At 69.8% G+C, this 16,962-nt stretch overlaps 2 protein-coding genes across 2 annotated transcripts; one reads left to right on the forward strand and one right to left on the reverse strand.

The window, feature by feature from the left end:
- The first annotated feature begins 3 nt into the window (after positions 1 to 3).
- LOC142823543 (negative elongation factor E-like) lies at positions 4 to 14,051 on the forward strand. Its single transcript, XM_075914692.1, is given in 13 exon segments — positions 4 to 144; positions 2,589 to 2,706; positions 3,363 to 3,435; positions 4,430 to 4,575; positions 4,670 to 4,744; positions 10,152 to 10,186; positions 10,308 to 10,498; positions 11,611 to 11,709; positions 11,712 to 11,754; positions 12,066 to 12,120; positions 13,442 to 13,474; positions 13,476 to 13,545; positions 13,945 to 14,051. Coding segments are annotated over 12 exon segments (969 nt in total). The 5' UTR covers positions 4 to 144; positions 2,589 to 2,631; the 3' UTR covers positions 14,019 to 14,051.
- Positions 12,913 to 15,476, reverse strand: LOC142823538 (complement factor B-like; the record flags this gene model as incomplete). The annotated part of the gene is made up of 4 exons (XM_075914682.1): positions 12,913 to 14,242; positions 14,322 to 14,371; positions 15,082 to 15,214; positions 15,383 to 15,476. Coding segments are annotated over 4 exons (427 nt in total), but the record flags the coding sequence as incomplete, so codon positions are not given.
- Positions 15,477 to 16,962: the final 1,486 nt, after the last annotated feature.

The following is a 16,962-nucleotide window of genomic DNA, read 5'->3' on the forward strand; positions in this document are numbered from 1 at the left end:
CCGCGGCCCCCCCCGGGATAAGAGGAGCCGGGCGCGAGGCAGGCAAATGAGGGCGCCGCTCCGCCAATGAGCGTGCTCCGAGCCTGCGCGCGAGCGGGGAGAGCCGCGCCACGCTAGAGCCGCCGCGGACGGGGAGCGGAGAGGGTCAGTCCGCGGGGGGGCAACCTGCGCGCGCGCCCCCCCCAACAGCCCCTCTCCCTGGCCGCCTGCCGCGGTGCATCATGGGAGCGGGGCTGCGGAGGTGGGGGGGGGAGTTGGCGGGGTCTGGGGCGGGAGCAGGGGGCGGGGCTTGGGGCAGGGAGGGGGCGGGCTTGGGGCAGTGTAAGACTAGGGGGCGGGGCTGGGGGCAGGGCCTGTGGCGGAGGCAGGGGAGGAGCTTGGGTCAGGGAGGGGGCGGGGCCTGCGGCGGAGGCAGGGGAGGAGCTTGGGTCAGGGAGGGGGCGGGGCCTGCAGCAGGGGGCGGGGCCTGCAGCAGGGGGCGGGAGCAGGGGCGGAGCTTGGGGCAGTGCACGTGTATGGGGCTGGGGGCGGGGCCTGCAGCAGGGGTGGGAGCAGGGGGCGGAGCCTGGATCTAGGGCAGGGGGCGTGGCTTAGGGTGGGGGCGGGGCGGGAGCAGGTTGTGGCTGCCCCAGGACATTGTGGGTAACGCCCGGGGTCGGGAGGTAATCGTGGAATTGAGTAACCGATTAATCGATATGCAAAAACGTGTCGGTGAATGCTACAGCCGACTCGCCGCCCCCCCGGTAAATGTGCGCGCAGACTGGCCAGCAGCCCAGCTGGGTCCTGGCTTGCGCCGGATCCGGGGCCTGGCCCTGCTGCGGCTCTGCCGTTCAAGTGCATTAGGAGCCGGGCGGGCAGGGAGCCTGGCTCAGGTCTGGCTTGCGCCGGATCCGGGACCTGGCCCTGCTGCGGCTCTGCCGTTCAAGTGCATTAGGAGCCGGGCGGGCAGGGAGCCTGGCTCAGGTCTGGCTGACCCCGGCTCCGGGAGCTCAGACCCCCCCGACCCCAGACGGGCTGCTGCCCCCCTGCGCTGCTGCCTCTGTATCAGGCAGGCGGCTGGCCCGCAGGGGGGCTGGCTTTGAAACAGGCTCCCCTCGCAGACCGGCTCCCGGCGCTGCTGCCTCGGACACCGCGGCAGCGGCACGGCGGGGCGGGGGCTCCTCGGGAGTGGGGGCGTGTCGTGTGCTTTGCTTTTAGATCCCAGGGAAAGCGGAACCCCCCAGAGAGACGTTCCTGCAGTTGTTTGAGTGTGACAAGCCTTAGCAACAATCGCTGGACAATTGAAAACACTGGAGCTATGTCTACACTCGCGGCTTCTTGCGGGAGTAATATGCAAATGAGGCGAAGCGTGGAATATCGCCGAGCCTCATTTGCATACCTAATGAGCCCCCACTTTTTTCAGAAGAGGCTCTTGCGCCAGGAGGAGCATCTACACTGCCCCTTCTTGGGCAAGAAAACCCTCTTGCCGCGAATGTAGACATAGCCCAGGGCTTAAAATTGAAAGCAATTCGCACAGCGCGAAGTGCACACGCCAGTCCTAGCCGAATCTAATACCCTCATTGCGCCTAGGTCACTTACATGTCACCGGTGCGCTCCCGACAGTGCCAGGCCGGGGGTCGTGGTGGCTTGGATGCCTGCACGTCGGCCCTGAAGGGGTGTGAAGGGTCCGTTCCTTGTTCCGGTGTGTCAGGGACCCCCGTCCCCGATCCTGCACCCCTGTAGCAGCCAGAACAGACTCCCCAGCCGGTAGAACAGGGGGGTTATTGCTTCTCCGGGATACAGCCCAGCACAGACGCGATGTGGCTACAGGAGTCAGGGCCAGGATACCTCCGACCCCTAGGGTTAGGGGTCCATCGCCCCCTCAGCTTAGTCTGTTCCCCTCATGTTTCCCAGCCAGAAGCCGCCTTGCTCCCAGAACCTGCCCTCCCGTCTCCCCCTCCCTCTGGGACGGGCTGGGACCCGTGTCTGGGTGAGTCTGGGAATCGCACCTCACAGCGCAGGGGGACCCCGGGTCACAGAGCAGACAGGCCCCCCCCCCCCCGCGATTGTTCTTCCTAAACCCAACTGACAGCCAAGCGAGACTTGGTCGGCCTACGCCTGTCTACCCATCAACTCCCGTTTCCGGAAGATCCCTCGTATGCCGATATCCAGGGCCCATTTGCAATGGCCCGGTATGCGCCAGCGCGTCTGGACTGTCTCTTATCACAGTGGGACGTCCTCGGACCAGGCTGTTCCTGGTCTCGCCAGCCTGTCCACGTTCCGCAGCGTTGGGCAGCCCTGCTGACTCCCCCCCCCCCCCCCGGCCTGCGTACCGACGTGTGCGCCCGGGCTCCAACCAGACCCAGGGGGGGTGTTAGAGCCGTGCTTGGCCAAGGCCGGGCGCTGCAGGCGTTGCTGGTCTGGTCCCGGGAGGGCCGCCCTGGCTCCCCGGCAGCGCTGCCTCCACCCCCAGGGACTCCAGACCAGTCGAGTAACGGCTCAGAATCCGCGATCACTCGGCTAGTCAGTGAACCAACATCGACCATCCGTAGTGCAGGGGGAGGCTCCACCCCCCCCCCGCTCACCCCTGTGTCTGCTTCCTTCCGCAGCCCCCGGGTGCCAGTGCAGCCTCCCCCCCACGAGCGCCCCACCATGCTCGTCCTGCCCCCCGGCCTCACCGAACAGGAGGAGGCCTTGCAGAAGAAGTTTGCCAAGCTGAAGAAGAAGGTCGGAGCCTGTTGCCCCACCTGGGGGGGGGTGCTGGGCCCTGTGGTGCGGGGGGGAAGGAAATATGTGGGGCGAGATGGGCCCTGTGGGGCGGGGGGACAGGCGTGTTGGGCAGGCGGAGGGGCATGCGGGGCGAGGTGGGCCCTGTGGGGTGGGGGGAGGGGCATGTGGGGCAGGTGGAGGGGTATGCGGAGCGAGATGGGCCCTGTGGGGCGGGGGGGGGGATATGCGGGGCGAGATGGGCCCTGTGGGATGGGGGGGATATGTGGGGCGAGATGGGCCCTGTGGGGCAGGGGGAGGGGCGTGTGGGGCAGGTGGAGGGGTATGCGGGGCGAGATGGGCCCTGTGGAGCGGGGGGGGGATACACGGGGCGAGATGGGCCCTGTGGGGCGGGGGGAGGGGCATGTGGGGCAGGTGGAGGGGTATGCGGGGCGAGATGGGCCCTGTGGGGCGGGGGGAGGGGCGTGTGGGGCAGGGGGAGGGGTGTGCGGGGCGAGATGGGCCCTGTGGGGCGGGGGGAGGGGTGTGTGGGACAGGGGGAGGGGTGTGCGGGGCGAGATGGGCCCTGTGGGGCGGGGGGAGGGGGTATGCGGGGCCTGTGGGGTTCTGGGGCTGCGGGGCGGGGGCAGGAACTGACGGACGTTTTCACCCCCCAGAAAAAGGCTCTTCTGGCTCTAAAGAAGCAGCAAAGCTCCACCAGCCAGGCCAGCCAAGGAGGCATCAAACGCTGTGAGGCCGGGCAGAGCCTGGGGGGTGCTGGGGGCAGGGGCCGGCGGGCGGAGGGGACCTGGGAGCCCGGATGGCTGGGATCTCTGGGAGGGCAGTGGGGGCCGGTGGTTACAGCGGGATGCAGTGGGGGCGGGTGGTGGCAGTGGGGGGGCAGTCCCCCGTGGTTACAAGCAGGGGGAAGCGGAAGCCAGTGGTTACAGTGGGGGGGGGTTGGTGGTTACAGCGGGAGGGGATCCCCCGTGGTTGCAGCAGGGGCCGGCGGTTCCAGTGGGGGGGGAGGACAGGGGCCGGCGGTCCCAGCGGGGGGGGGGGGGGCAGGGGCCGGCGGTCCCAGCGGGGGGGGGGGGACAGGGGCCGGCGGTCCCAGCGGGGGGGGGGGACAGGGGCCGGCGGTTCCAGCGGGGGGGGGGGGCAGGGGCCGGCGGTCCCAGCGGCGGGGGGGGAGGACAGGGGCCGGCAGTCCCAGCGGGGGGGGGGACAGGGGCCGGCGGTCCCAGCGGGGGGGGGGACAGGGGCCGGCGGTTCCAGCGGCGGGGGGGGGCAGGGCCGGCGGTTCCAGCGGGGGGAGGACAGGGGCCGGCGGTCCCAGCGGGGGGGGGGGACAGGGGCCGGCGGTTCCAGCGGCGGGGGGGGGCAGGGCCGGCGGTTCCAGCGGGGGGAGGACAGGGGCCGGCAGTCCCAGCGGGGGGGGGCAGGGCCGGCGGTCCCAGCGGCGGGGGGGGGAGGACAGGGGCCGGCAGTCCCAGCGGGGGGGGGGGACAGGGGCCGGCGGTCCCAGCGGGGGGGGGGGGAGGACAGGGGCCGGCGGTCCCAGTGGGGGGGGGGGGGGCAGGGGCCAGCAGTCCCAGTGGGGGGGGGGGAGGACAGGGGCCGGCGGTCCCAGCGGGGGGGGGGGGAGGACAGGGGCCGGCGGTTCCAGCGGGGGGGGCAGGGCCGGCGGTTCCAGCCCCGAGGGGCGCGGGGATCGGGGCGCCTGACCCTGCCCCCCCCGCAGCGATCTCGGACCAGCCGGCGGTGGACACGGCCACGGCCACGGAGCAGGCCAAGATGCTGGTGAAGACGGGGGCCATCAGCGCCATCAAGGCGGAGAACAAGAACTCGGGCTTCAAGCGCTCCCGCACGCTGGAGGGGAAGCTGAAGGTGCGTGGCGGCGGGGGAGGGGTGGGACGATGCCGGGGGGGGGGCTGACCCCACCCCCCCCCCTGCGCTCCCCTGACTCTCTGCTTCTCCCTAGGACCCCGAGAAGGGGCCTGCCCCCACCTTCCAGCCCTTCCAGCGCAGCATGTCGGCCGAGGACGAGGGCCAGCAGGTAACTGGACGCCTGGGGCCTCTCCCAGCTCTGGGAGGGAAGTGGAGGCTAGTGGTTAGAGCGGGGGGGTGAGCTGGGAGCCAGGATTCCTGGGTTCTCCCCCTGGCTCTGGGAGGGAAGTGGAGGCTAGTGGTTAGAGCGGGGGGGTGAGCTGGGAGCCAGGATTCCTGGGTTCTCCCCCTGGCTCTGGGAGGGAAGTGGAGGCTAGTGGTTAGAGCGGGGGGGTGAGCTGGGAGCCAGGATTCCTGGGTTCTCCCCCTGGCTCTGGGAGGGAAGTGGAGGCTAGTGGTTAGAGCGGGGGGGTGAGCTGGGAGCCAGGATTCCTGGGTTCTCCCCCTGGCTCTGGGAGGGAAGTGGAGGCTAGTGGTTAGAGCGGGGGGGTGAGCTGGGAGCCAGGATTCCTGGGTTCTCCCCCTGGCTCTGGGAGGGAAGTGCAGGCTAGTGGTTAGAGCGGGGGGGTGAGCTGGGAGCCAGGATTCCTGGGTTCTCCCCCTGGCTCTGGGAGGGAAGTGGAGGCTAGTGGTTAGAGCGGGGGGGTGAGCTGGGAGCCAGGATTTCTGGGTTCTCCCCCTGGCTCTGGGAGGGAAGTGGAGGCTAGTGGTTAGAGCGGGGGCGGTGAGCTGGGAGCCAGGATTCCTGGGTTCTCCCCCTCGCTCTGGGAGGGAAGTGGAGGCTAGTGGTTAGAGCGGGGGGGTGAGCTGGGAGCCAGGATTCCTGGGTTCTCCCCCTGGCTCTGGGAGGGAAGTGGAGGCTAGTGGTTAGAGCGGGGGGGTGAGCTGGGAGCCAGGATTCCTGGGTTCTCCCCCTGGCTCTGGGAGGGAAGTGGAGGCTAGTGGTTAGAGCGGGGGGGTGAGCTGGGAGCCAGGATTCCTGGGTTCTCCCCCTGGCTCTGGGAGGGAAGTGGAGGCTAGTGGTTAGAGCGGGGGGGTGAGCTGGGAGCCAGGATTCCTGGGTTCTCCCCCTGGCTCTGGGAGGGAAGTGCAGGCTAGTGGTTAGAGCGGGGGGGTGAGCTGGGAGCCAGGATTCCTGGGTTCTCCCCCTGGCTCTGGGAGGGAAGTGGAGGCTAGTGGTTAGAGCGGGGGGGTGAGCTGGGAGCCAGGATTTCTGGGTTCTCCCCCTGGCTCTGGGAGGGAAGTGGAGGCTAGTGGTTAGAGCGGGGGCGGTGAGCTGGGAGCCAGGATTCCTGGGTTCTCCCCCTCGCTCTGGGAGGGAAGTGGAGGCTAGTGGTTAGAGCGGGGGCGGTGAGCTGGGAGCCAGGATTTCTGGGTTCTCCCCCTGGCTCTGGGAGGGAAGTGGAGGCTAGTGGTTAGAGCGGGGGGGTGAGCTGGGAGCCAGGATTCCTGGGTTCTCCCCCTGGCTCTGGAAGGGAAGTGGAGGCTAGTGGTTAGAGCGGGGGGGGGGTGAGCTGGGAGCCAGGATTCCTGGGTTCTCCCCCTGGCTCTGGGAGGGAAGTGGAGGCTAGTGGTTAGAGCGGGGGGGGGGTGAGCTGGGAGCCAGGATTCCTGGGTTCTCCCCCTGGCTCTGGGAGGGAAGTGGAGGCTAGTGGTTAGAGCGGGGGGGGGGTGAGCTGGGAGCCAGGATTCCTGGGTTCTCCCCCTGGCTCTGGGAGGGAAGTGGAGGCTAGTGGTTAGAGCGGGGGGGGGGTGAGCTGGGAGCCAGGATTCCTGGGTTCTCCCCCTGGCTCTGGGAGGGAAGTGGAGGCTAGTGGTTAGAGCGGGGGGGTGAGCTGGGAGCCAGGATTCCTGGGTTCTCCCCCTGGCTCTGGGAGGGAAGTGGAGGCTAGTGGTTAGAGCGGGGGGGTGAGCTGGGAGCCAGGATTCCTGGGTTCTCCCCCTGGCTCTGGGAGGGAAGTGGAGGCTAGTGGTTAGAGCGGGGGGGTGAGCTGGGAGCCAGGATTCCTGGGTTCTCCCCCTGGCTCTGGGAGGGAAGTGGAGGCTAGTGGTTAGAGCGGGGGGGTGAGCTGGGAGCCAGGATTCCTGGGTTCTCCCCCTGGCTCTGGGAGGGAAGTGGAGGCTAGTGGTTAGAGCGGGGGGGTGAGCTGGGAGCCAGGATTTCTGGGTTCTCCCCCTGGCTCTGGGAGGGAAGTGGAGGCTAGTGGTTAGAGCGGGGGCGGTGAGCTGGGAGCCAGGATTCCTGGGTTCTCCCCCTCGCTCTGGGAGGGAAGTGGAGGCTAGTGGTTAGAGCGGGGGGGTGAGCTGGGAGCCAGGATTTCTGGGTTCTCCCCCTGGCTCTGGGAGGGAAGTGGAGGCTAGTGGTTAGAGCGGGGGGGTGAGCTGGGAGCCAGGATTTCTGGGTTCTCCCCCTGGCTCTGGAAGGGAAGTGGAGGCTAGTGGTTAGAGCGGGGGGGGGTGAGCTGGGAGCCAGGATTCCTGGGTTCTCCCCCTGGCTCTGGGAGGGAAGTGGAGGCTAGTGGTTAGAGCGGGGGTGATGAGCTGGGAGCCAGGATTCCTGGGTTCTCCCCCTGGCTCTGGGAGGGAAGTGGAGGCTAGTGGTTAGAGCGGGGGGGGGGGTGAGCTGGGAGCCAGGATTCCTGGGTTCTCCCCCTGGCTCTGGGAGGGAAGTGGAGGCTAGTGGTTAGAGCGGGGGGGGGGTGAGCTGGGAGCCAGGATTCCTGGGTTCTCCCCCTGGCTCTGGGAGGGAAGTGGAGGCTAGTGGTTAGAGCGGGGGGGGGGTGAGCTGGGAGCCAGGATTCCTGGGTTCTCCCCCTGGCTCTGGGAGGGAAGTGGAGGCTAGTGGTTAGAGCGGGGGGGTGAGCTGGGAGCCAGGATTCCTGGGTTCTCCCCCTGGCTCTGGGAGGGAAGTGGAGGCTAGTGGTTAGAGCGGGGGGGGGAGCTGGGAGCCAGGATTCCTGGGTTCTCCCCCTGGCTCTGGGAGGGAAGTGGAGGCTAGTGGTTAGAGCGGGGGGGTGAGCTGGGAGCCAGGATTCCTGGGTTCTCCCCCTGGCTCTGGGAGGGAAGTGCAGGCTAGTGGTTAGAGCGGGGGGGTGAGCTGGGAGCCAGGATTCCTGGGTTCTCCCCCTGGCTCTGGGAGGGAAGTGGAGGCTAGTGGTTAGAGCGGGGGGGTGAGCTGGGAGCCAGGATTTCTGGGTTCTCCCCCTGGCTCTGGGAGGGAAGTGGAGGCTAGTGGTTAGAGCGGGGGCGGTGAGCTGGGAGCCAGGATTCCTGGGTTCTCCCCCTCGCTCTGGGAGGGAAGTGGAGGCTAGTGGTTAGAGCGGGGGGGTGAGCTGGGAGCCAGGATTCCTGGGTTCTCCCCCTGGCTCTGGGAGGGAAGTGGAGGCTAGTGGTTAGAGCGGGGGGGGGGTGAGCTGGGAGCCAGGATTCCTGGGTTCTCCCCCTGGCTCTGGGAGGGAAGTGGAGGCTAGTGGTTAGAGCGGGGGGGGTGAGCTGGGAGCCAGGATTCCTGGGTTCTCCCCCTGGCTCTGGAAGGGAAGTGGAGGCTAGTGGTTAGAGCGGGGGGGGGTGAGCTGGGAGCCAGGATTCCTGGGTTCTCCCCCTGGCTCTGGGAGGGAAGTGGAGGCTAGTGGTTAGAGCGGGGGTGATGAGCTGGGAGCCAGGATTCCTGGGTTCTCCCCCTGGCTCTGGGAGGGAAGTGGAGGCTAGTGGTTAGAGCGGGGGGGTGATGAGCTGGGAGCCAGGATTCCTGGGTTCTCCCCCTGGCTCTGGGAGGGAAGTGGAGGCTAGTGGTTAGAGCGGGGGGGGGGTGAGCTGGGAGCCAGGATTCCTGGGTTCTCCCCCTGGCTCTGGGAGGGAAGTGGAGGCTAGTGGTTAGAGCGGGGGGGGGGTGAGCTGGGAGCCAGGATTCCTGGGTTCTCCCCCTGGCTCTGGGAGGGAAGTGGAGGCTAGTGGTTAGAGCGGGGGGGGTGAGCTGGGAGCCAGGATTCCTGGGTTCTCCCCCTGGCTCTGGGAGGGAAGTGGAGGCTAGTGGTTAGAGCGGGGGCGGTGAGCTGGGAGCCAGGATTCCTGGGTTCTCCCCCTGGCTCTGGGAGGGAAGTGGAGGCTAGTGGTTAGAGCGGGGGGGTGAGCTGGGAGCCAGGATTCCTGGGTTCTCCCCCTGGCTCTGGGAGGGAAGTGGAGGCTAGTGGTTAGAGCGGGGGCGGTGAGCTGGGAGCCAGGATTCCTGGGTTCTCCCCCTGGCTCTGGGAGGGAAGTGGAGGCTAGTGGTTAGAGCGGGGGGGTGAGCTGGGAGCCAGGATTCCTGGGTTCTCCCCCTGGCTCTGGGAGGGAAGTGGAGGCTAGTGGTTAGAGCGGGGGGGTGAGCTGGGAGCCAGGATTTCTGGGTTCTCCCCCTGGCTCTGGGAGGGAAGTGGAGGCTAGTGGTTAGAGCGGGGGCGGTGAGCTGGGAGCCAGGATTCCTGGGTTCTCCCCCTCGCTCTGGGAGGGAAGTGGAGGCTAGTGGTTAGAGCGGGGGGGTGAGCTGGGAGCCAGGATTTCTGGGTTCTCCCCCTGGCTCTGGGAGGGAAGTGGAGGCTAGTGGTTAGAGCGGGGGGGTGAGCTGGGAGCCAGGATTTCTGGGTTCTCCCCCTGGCTCTGGGAGGGAAGTGGAGGCTAGTGGTTAGAGCGGGGGGGTGAGCTGGGAGCCAGGATTTCTGGGTTCTCCCCCTGGCTCTGGGAGGGAAGTGGAGGCTAGTGGTTAGAGCGGGGGTGATGAGCTGGGAGCCAGGATTCCTGGGTTCTCCCCCTGGCTCTGGGAGGGAAGTGGAGGCTAGTGGTTAGAGCGGGGGTGATGAGCTGGGAGCCAGGATTCCTGGGTTCTCCCCCTGGCTCTGGGAGGGAAGTGGAGGCTAGTGGTTAGAGCGGGGGTGATGAGCTGGGAGCCAGGATTCCTGGGTTCTCCCCCTGGCTCTGGGAGGGAAGTGGAGGCTAGTGGTTAGAGCGGGGGGGGGTGAGCTGGGAGCCAGGATTCCTGGGTTCTCCCCCTGGCTCTGGGAGGGAAGTGGAGGCTAGTGGTTAGAGCGGGGGGGGGGTGAGCTGGGAGCCAGGATTCCTGGGTTCTCCCCCTGGCTCTGGGAGGGAAGTGGAGGCTAGTGGTTAGAGCGGGGGGGGGGGTGAGCTGGGAGCCAGGATTCCTGGGTTCTCCCCCTGGCTCTGGGAGGGAAGTGCAGGCTAGTGGTTAGAGCGGGGGGGGGGGGGTGAGCTGGGAGCCAGGATTCCTGGGTTCTCCCCCTGGCTCTGGGAGGGAAGTGCAGGCTAGTGGTTAGAGCGGGGCAGGCTGGGGGCCCGGACGCCTGCGGTCTCTCTGGGCACTGGGAAGGGAGTGGGGGCCAGTGGTTAGAGCTGGGGGGTCGGCTTGGGGCCGGGGAGTCCCAGGCTGCCCCCCACGGGGGGTTTTGGGGTGCTGCGCTGGGCCTGCCCTCGGGGTTCCCAGCCGGGGGGTGCTCGGTGGTGACGTGCTCCTCTCTTTGCTGCAGTCCCGGCGCCCGCAGAGGAAGTCCCTGTACGAGAGGTGAGTGGGCGTCAGACCCTCCCGTCGCGGGTCCCCGGCCCCCTCCCCATGAGCCAGCCCCCCGCACTCAGCCCGGCCGGCTGGGACCCAGCGCCTGCCCTGACCCCTCCCGCCCCCGCAGCTTCGTGAGCTCCAGCGAGCGCCTGCGGGACCCCGAGAAGGAGCCGGAGGAGGAGCGGGACCCCGAGAGGGAGAGGGAGCGGGAGCCGGAGCGCGCCGAGGGGCTGCGGACCTTCGAGTGGGACTACGACCGGGAGCACGAGCGGGACCACAGCCGGGAGAGGGACCGCGAGCGGGACGGCGGCTTCCGCCGTAGGCACCCCACGGGGCTGGGCACAGGGCAGCTGGGTCCTCCCCGGCTCTGCAGGGGAGCAGGGGCTAGTGGGTAGAGCGGGGGGGGGGGGGGAGGCTGGGAGCCAGAATTCCTGGTTCTCTCCCTGGCTCTGGGAGGGAAGTGGGAGCTAGTGGGTAGAGCAGGGAGGGGCTGGGAGCCAGGAGGCCCAGCTCTGGGAGGGAAGTGGGGGCTAGTGGTTAGAGCAGGGAGGGGCTGGGAGCCAGGACGCCCAGCTCTGGGAGGGAAGTGGGGACTAGTGGTTAGAGCGGGGAGGGGCTGGGAGCCAGGACGCCCAGCTCTGGGAGGGCAGTGGGGGCTAGTGGTTAGAGCAGGGAGGGGCTGGGAGCCAGGACGCCCAGCTCTGGGAGGGCAGTGGGGGCTAGTGGTTAGAGCAGGGAGGGGCTGGGAGCCAGGACGCCCAGCTCTGGGAGGGCAGTGGGGGCTAGTGGTTAGAGCAGGGAGGGGCTGGGAGCCAGGATGCCCAGCTCTGGGAGGGCAGTGGGGGCGAGTGGTTAGAGCAGGGAGGGGCTGGGAGCCAGGAGGCCCAGCTCTGGGAGGGCAGTGGGGGCGAGTGGTTAGAGCAGGGAGGGGCTGGGAGCCAGGACGCCCAGCTCTGGGAGGGCAGTGGGACTAGTGGTTAGAGCAGGGAGGGGCTGGGAGCCAGGAGGCCCAGCTCTGGGAGGCAGTGGGGGTTAGTGGTTAGAGCAGGGAGGGGCTGGGAGCCAGGACGCCCAGCTCTGGGAGGGCAGTGGGGGTTAGTGGTTAGAGCAGGGAGGGGCTGGGAGCCAGGACGCCCAGCTCTGGGAGGGCAGTGGGGGTTAGTGGTTAGAGCAGGGAGGGGCTGGGAGCCAGGACGCCCAGCTCTGGGAGGGCAGTGGGGGCTAGTGGTTCGAGCAGGGAGGGGCTGGGAGCCAGGAGGCCCAGCTCTGGGAGGGCAGTGGGGGCTAGTGGTTCGAGCGGAGCGGGGGGGCTGGGCACAGGATGCCTGGATCCTTGCCGGGCTCCGGGGGCTGGGCGCCGGGACGCCCGTGGGTCGCACTCCGGAGGCAGGGGGCTCCCGGCGGCTCTGAGCCGGCTCTGACCCCAGCAGGGTCTGACTCCTTCCCGGACCGGCGGGCCCCGCGCAAGGGGAACACGGTGTACGTCTACGGCACCGACATGACCCAGAGCCTCCTGCGCGGCGCCTTCTCCCCTTTGGCACCATCATCGACCTCTCCATGGACAACCCCCGCAAGTAAGGGCGGAGCCAGGGCAGGAGGGTGGGCGGGGCTGGGGGGATGAGGGGCGGGGCTTGGCTGAAGCAGGGAGGGCAGAGTTAAGGGGGAATCGGGGAGTAGCTAACATGGTTCTGTTCCAGAACAGAGAGGGGCGGGGCTGGATGGAAGGGGGAGGAGCTAAAGGGGGGCTGGATGGAAGGGGGAGGAGCTAAAGAGGGGCGGGGCTGGGTGGAAGGGGGAGGAGCTAAAGAGGGGCGGGGCTGCAGCACGGGTGGGGTTGGGTCCAGTGACTCCCCTTTCACCTCTTCCTCCCCCCCCCCCCCCCCAGCTGCGCCTTCGTCACATATGAGAAGATGGAGTCAGCAGATCAGGCCATTGCTGAGGTACAGCCCCTCCCCCCCGCCCCTCCCTGCAGCTGGCTCTGGGGTGGGGGCTGGGTACACAGGGACCCCTCGCCCGGCGCTGGGATGCAGCTGGCTCTGGGGTGGGGGCTGGTTACAGGGGGACCCCTCGCCCGGCGCTGGGATGCGGCTGGCTCTGGGGTGGGGGGCTGGTTCCACGGGGACCCCTCGCTCAGCACTGGGATGTGGCTGGCTCTGGGGTGGGGGCTGGATACACGGGGACCCGGCGCTGGGATGCGGCTGGCTCTGGGTGGGGGCTGGGTACACGGGGACCCCTCGCCCGGCGCTGGGATGCGGCTGGCTCTGGGGTGGGGGCTGGTTACACGGGGACCCCTCGCCCGGCGCTGGGATGCGGCTGGCTCTGGGGTGGGGGCTAGTTACATGGGGACCCAGCGCTGGGATGCGGCTGGCTCTGGGGTGGGGCAGGGGGCTGGTTACACACGGATAGTTCCCTGAAGACGTCCACTCCACGGGCAGCGGCAGTCAGAAAGCAAACAGGATGTTCGGAGTCATTGAAAAAGGGCCAGAAAACAAGGCAGAGAATCCCTTCTGGCCGCTGCGTAGATGCGTGAGCCGCCCACAGCCGGAGTGCTCCGCACCGGTGCGGTCACCTCCTCTCAAAGATACTGGCACTGGGAAAGGTTCAGAAGAGGGCAAGTAACCAGGCCCCGTGTGAGGAGAGATTCGAGATTTGGACTTGTGAGCTTGGGAAAGAGGAGAGGAGAGGAGAGGTGCTAGAGGGCTGGAAAAGTATGCTGGGGGGGAGAAAGTGAATAAAGAAAAGTCATTTAATTGTTTCCATAATATAAGAACTAGGGGCCGCACAACGACATGAACAGGCAGCAGGTTTAAAACAAAGCAAAGGACGTTTTTCTTCACTCGCTGCAGGGTTAACCTGTGGAACTCCTCGCCAGAGGAGGTTGTGAAGACCAGGATTTTAACAGGGTTGGAGAAAGAGCTAGATAGATTCATGGAGGTTGGATCCCTCAACGGCCGGTAGCCAGGCAGGGCAGGGAGGGGTCCCTGGCCTCTGTGGGTCAGGCTGGGAATGGGCGACAGGGGAGGGCTCCCTGGGTGGTTCCCTGTTCTGTCCCTTCCCTCTGGGGCTCCAGGCAGTGGCCACTGTGGGCAGCCAGGACACTGGGCTGAAGGGACCTTCGGTTCTTATGACCCCCTCGCCCGGCGCTGAGATGCGGCTGGCTCTGGGGTGGGGTGGGGGCCTAGGAACAGCCGCATAGAACGGGCCAGTCCCACGGTTTAGGTGGCCCCTCTGGGGTCTCATCAGCGCCCTTTCTCCCCCCAGCTGAACGGGGCCGTGGTGGAGGACGTGCAGCTGAAAGGTCAGCATCGCCCGGAAGCAGCCCATGCTGGACGCCGCCACAGGGAAATCCGTCTGGGGGTCGCTGGGTGAGGGATGGCCGCCTGGGCCCTCTTTGGCGGGAGGGAGGGGGCGGGGGGGCTAGGACCCCCTGGGGACGCCCAGAGGCAGGGGGGTTGGAAGTGGGGGAGACGGGGGGCTGCCTAGGATGCCGGAGGTTACTGAGAGGCAGGGGGTGGAAGTGGGGAGCGGGGGCTTGGACCCTTGGGTTGCCCAGAGGCGGAGGGCTAGGGCCCTTGGGGTTGCCCAGAAGTGGAGGGGTTGGAAGGGGGCTAGGGCCCTTGGGGTTGCCCAGAGGCGGAGGGGTTGGAAGGGGGGTGGGGGGCTTGGAGCCCGGGGGTCGCCCAGAGGCGGGGGGTGGAAGTGGGGGGCCAGGCTGCAGGGGCGGTTCCGTCCCCCCCCCCCTAACCCCCCCGTCCCCCCCCCAGCGGTGAAGAACAGCGCCAAGGGGTCGCACCGGGACAAGCGCTCGCAGGTGGTCTACAACGAGGACCTGTTCTGAGCTGCCGGCGCCGGAATAAAGCGGCGGAGCCGGCGCCCGAGCCGCGTGTTTATTTCCGGGGGGGCGGGGGGGGCTCACAGGAAGCCCAGCCCCTCCTCGGCCAGCTGCTCCCGCAGCCAGGGCAGCACGGTGAAGAGGTTGAGGTGGAAGTCGCGGGCGTGGGCCGGCGCCTGCTTCTGCCGCTGCTTGCAGACGTCCACCACGCCCCAGCTGATCACGCCCACCTGGGGGGAGGGAGAGGTGGGTAGGGCAGGCGGGGGGGGGGGCCCGGCCGGCGGGGGGGGGGGGGGGCAGGGCACTCACCTGGACGTAGCGTTTGCCTTTGGCGATGATGAGCGGGCCCCCCGAGTCGCCTGCGGGAGGAGGAAGGGGGTCAGGAGGGGGGTAGCAGGATCAGGGTCCCATGGGGGCCAGCGGGGGATCGCCGAGGGCAGGGGGACCCAGGCTGGGGGGCCTGTGAGCTCACGGGCCGGGGGGCATTGGGGAACCCCTGGGGGCAGAGGGATGGTGGCCCCGAGGGCAGGAAGACCCAGGCCAGGGCTCGGGTAGGGGGAGTGTTGGGGGGAGCCCAAGGGCGGAGAGACCCAGGCCACAGTGTTTCAGGGGGATCCCCCTGGCTGGGGGGAAATTTTAGGGGGAATCCCCAAGGTTGGGGGATGGGGCTCGGGCCCGTGGGGGAGATCCCTGAAGGAGGAGGGGGGTTCAGGGGCCCCGGGGGGATCCCCGAGGGCGGAGGAAGGGGGCTGGGCCCCTGGGGGGATCCCCGAGGGCGGAGGGGGGGATCCCGGGCCCCTGGGGGGGATCCCCGAGGGCGGAGGGGGGGAGGGATCCCGGGGGGCGCTGGGGCTCAGGGCCGGTGGGGGGATCCCGGGCCCCTGGGGGGGATCCCCGAGGGCGGAGGGGGGGGGATCCTGGGCCCCAGGGGGGATCCCCGAGGCGGACGAAGGGGGCTGGGCCCCTGGGAGATCCCTGAGGGCAGAGGAGGGGGGGATCCCGGGCCCCTGGGGGGGATCCCCGAGGGCGGAGGGGGGAGGGATCCCGGGGGCGCCGGGGCGGCCCTCACCCTTGCAGGTGTTGGGGTCCACGACGGGGTCGATGCCGCCGGTGCAGAGGAAGCGGGGCGTCACCACCTGGCTGACGTCCGTCACGTTGACGTAGATGGAGGCTTTCTTGGCGTCCGCCTCGCAGGCCGATTTCTGGGGGCAGAGGCAGGCTGAGCCCCCCTACGGCCCCCCCCCCCTGGGGTCCCCACCCGGCCAGGGGCTGCCGCCGTCCCCACGGAGCCCCGGCTCAGCCTGGCACCTCTGCGCCCCTCCCATGGGGCCGGGGGCCCCCCCCGCCAGCGGGGTCCCTCAGTCCCTCACCTTCACCCCGTTCTTAATGTGCACGGTTTGCCGCTGCAGCGTCTTTCTTTTGGGACTGCGGGTCCTTCCCCTCGTGCAGGAACAGCGCCTGCACCTCGCCCGCCGTCAGCAGCAGCCGCTCTGCGGAGCAGGGAGACGGGTGGGATGGGGGGCGGGCAGGGGGCAGGGGCAGGACGGGGGCGGGCAGGGGGCAGGGGCAGGACGAGGGTGTGGGCAGGGGGGCAGGGGGCAGGACGGGGGGTGAGGGGGGATTCAGCTCTTACCGTGGTCCTTGCAGGTGGTCTGCGGGTGGGGCTTGCGCAGGGCGCGGGTGGTGCCCTCGGTGCAGGGCAGGCAGATGGGGCTGTGGGGCAGCAGAGGGCAGGGGTCAGTGGGGGAGCAGCAGGAGGCCGGAGGGAACAGGGGCAGGAAGGGCAGGGACCAGTGGGGGCAATAGGAGGCCCTGGGGGAAGTGGCGGGGGGCAGGGGCCGGCGGGGGGCAATAGGGGGCCCCGGGGGAAGTGGGGGGGGCAGGGGCCGGCGGGGGCCCCGGGGGAAGTGGCGGGGGGCAGGGGCCGGCGGGGGCCCCGGGGGAAGTGGCGGGGGGCAGGGGCCGGCGGGGGCAATAGGGGGCCCCGGGGGAAGTGGCGGGGGCAATAGGGGGCCCCGGGGGAAGTGGCGGGGGCAGGGGCCGGCGGGGGCAATAGGGGGCCCCGGGGGAAGTGGCGGGGGCAATAGGGGGCCCCGGGGGAAGTGGCGGGGGCAGGGGCCGGCGGGGGCAATAGGGGGCCCCGGGGAAGTGGCGGGGGCAATAGGGGGCCCCGGGGGAAGTGGCGGGGGCAGGGGCCGGCGGGGGCAATAGGGGGCCCCGGGGGAAGTGGCGGGGGGCAGGAGCCGGCGGGGGGCAATAGGGGGCCCCGGGGGAAGTGGCGGGGGGCAGGGGCCGGCGGGGGCAATAGGGGCCCCGGGGGAAGTGGCGGGGGGCAGGGGCCGGCGGGGGCAATAGGGGGCAGGGGCCGGCGGGGGCAATAGGGGGCCCCGGGGGAAGTGAGCGGGGGGCAGGGGCCGGCGGGGGCAATAGGAGGCCCCGGGGGAAGTGGCGGGGGGCAGGGGCCGGCGGGGGCAATAGGAGGCCCCGGGGGAAGTGGCGGGGGGCAGGGGCCGGCTGGGGGCAATAGGGGGCCCCGGGGAAGTGGCGGGGGCAGGGGCCGGCGGGGGCAATAGGGGGCCCCGGGGGAAGTGGCGGGGGGCAGGGGCCGGCGGGGGCAATAGGGGGCCCCGGGGGAAGTGGCGGGGGGCAGGGGCCGGCGGGGGCAATAGGGGGCCCCGGGGGAAGTGGCGGGGGCAGGGGCCGGCGGGGGCAATAGGGGGCCCCGGGGGAAGTGGCGGGTTCAATAGGGGGCCCCGGGGGAAGTGGCGGGGGCGGGGGCCGGCGGGGGCAATAGGGGGCCCCGGGGGAAGTGGCGGGGGCAGGGGCCGGCGGGGGCAATAGGGGGCCCCGGGGGAAGTGGCGGGGGGCAGGGGCCGGCGGGGGCAATAGGGGGCCCCGGGGGAAGTGGGGGGCGGGGGCAGGGGCGCGGGGGCCCCACTCACCGGGCCGT

Source organism: Pelodiscus sinensis, unplaced genomic scaffold (assembly GCF_049634645.1).
Source record: "Pelodiscus sinensis isolate JC-2024 unplaced genomic scaffold, ASM4963464v1 ctg142, whole genome shotgun sequence".
In the NCBI taxonomy this organism is placed as follows: domain Eukaryota; kingdom Metazoa; phylum Chordata; order Testudines; family Trionychidae; genus Pelodiscus; species Pelodiscus sinensis.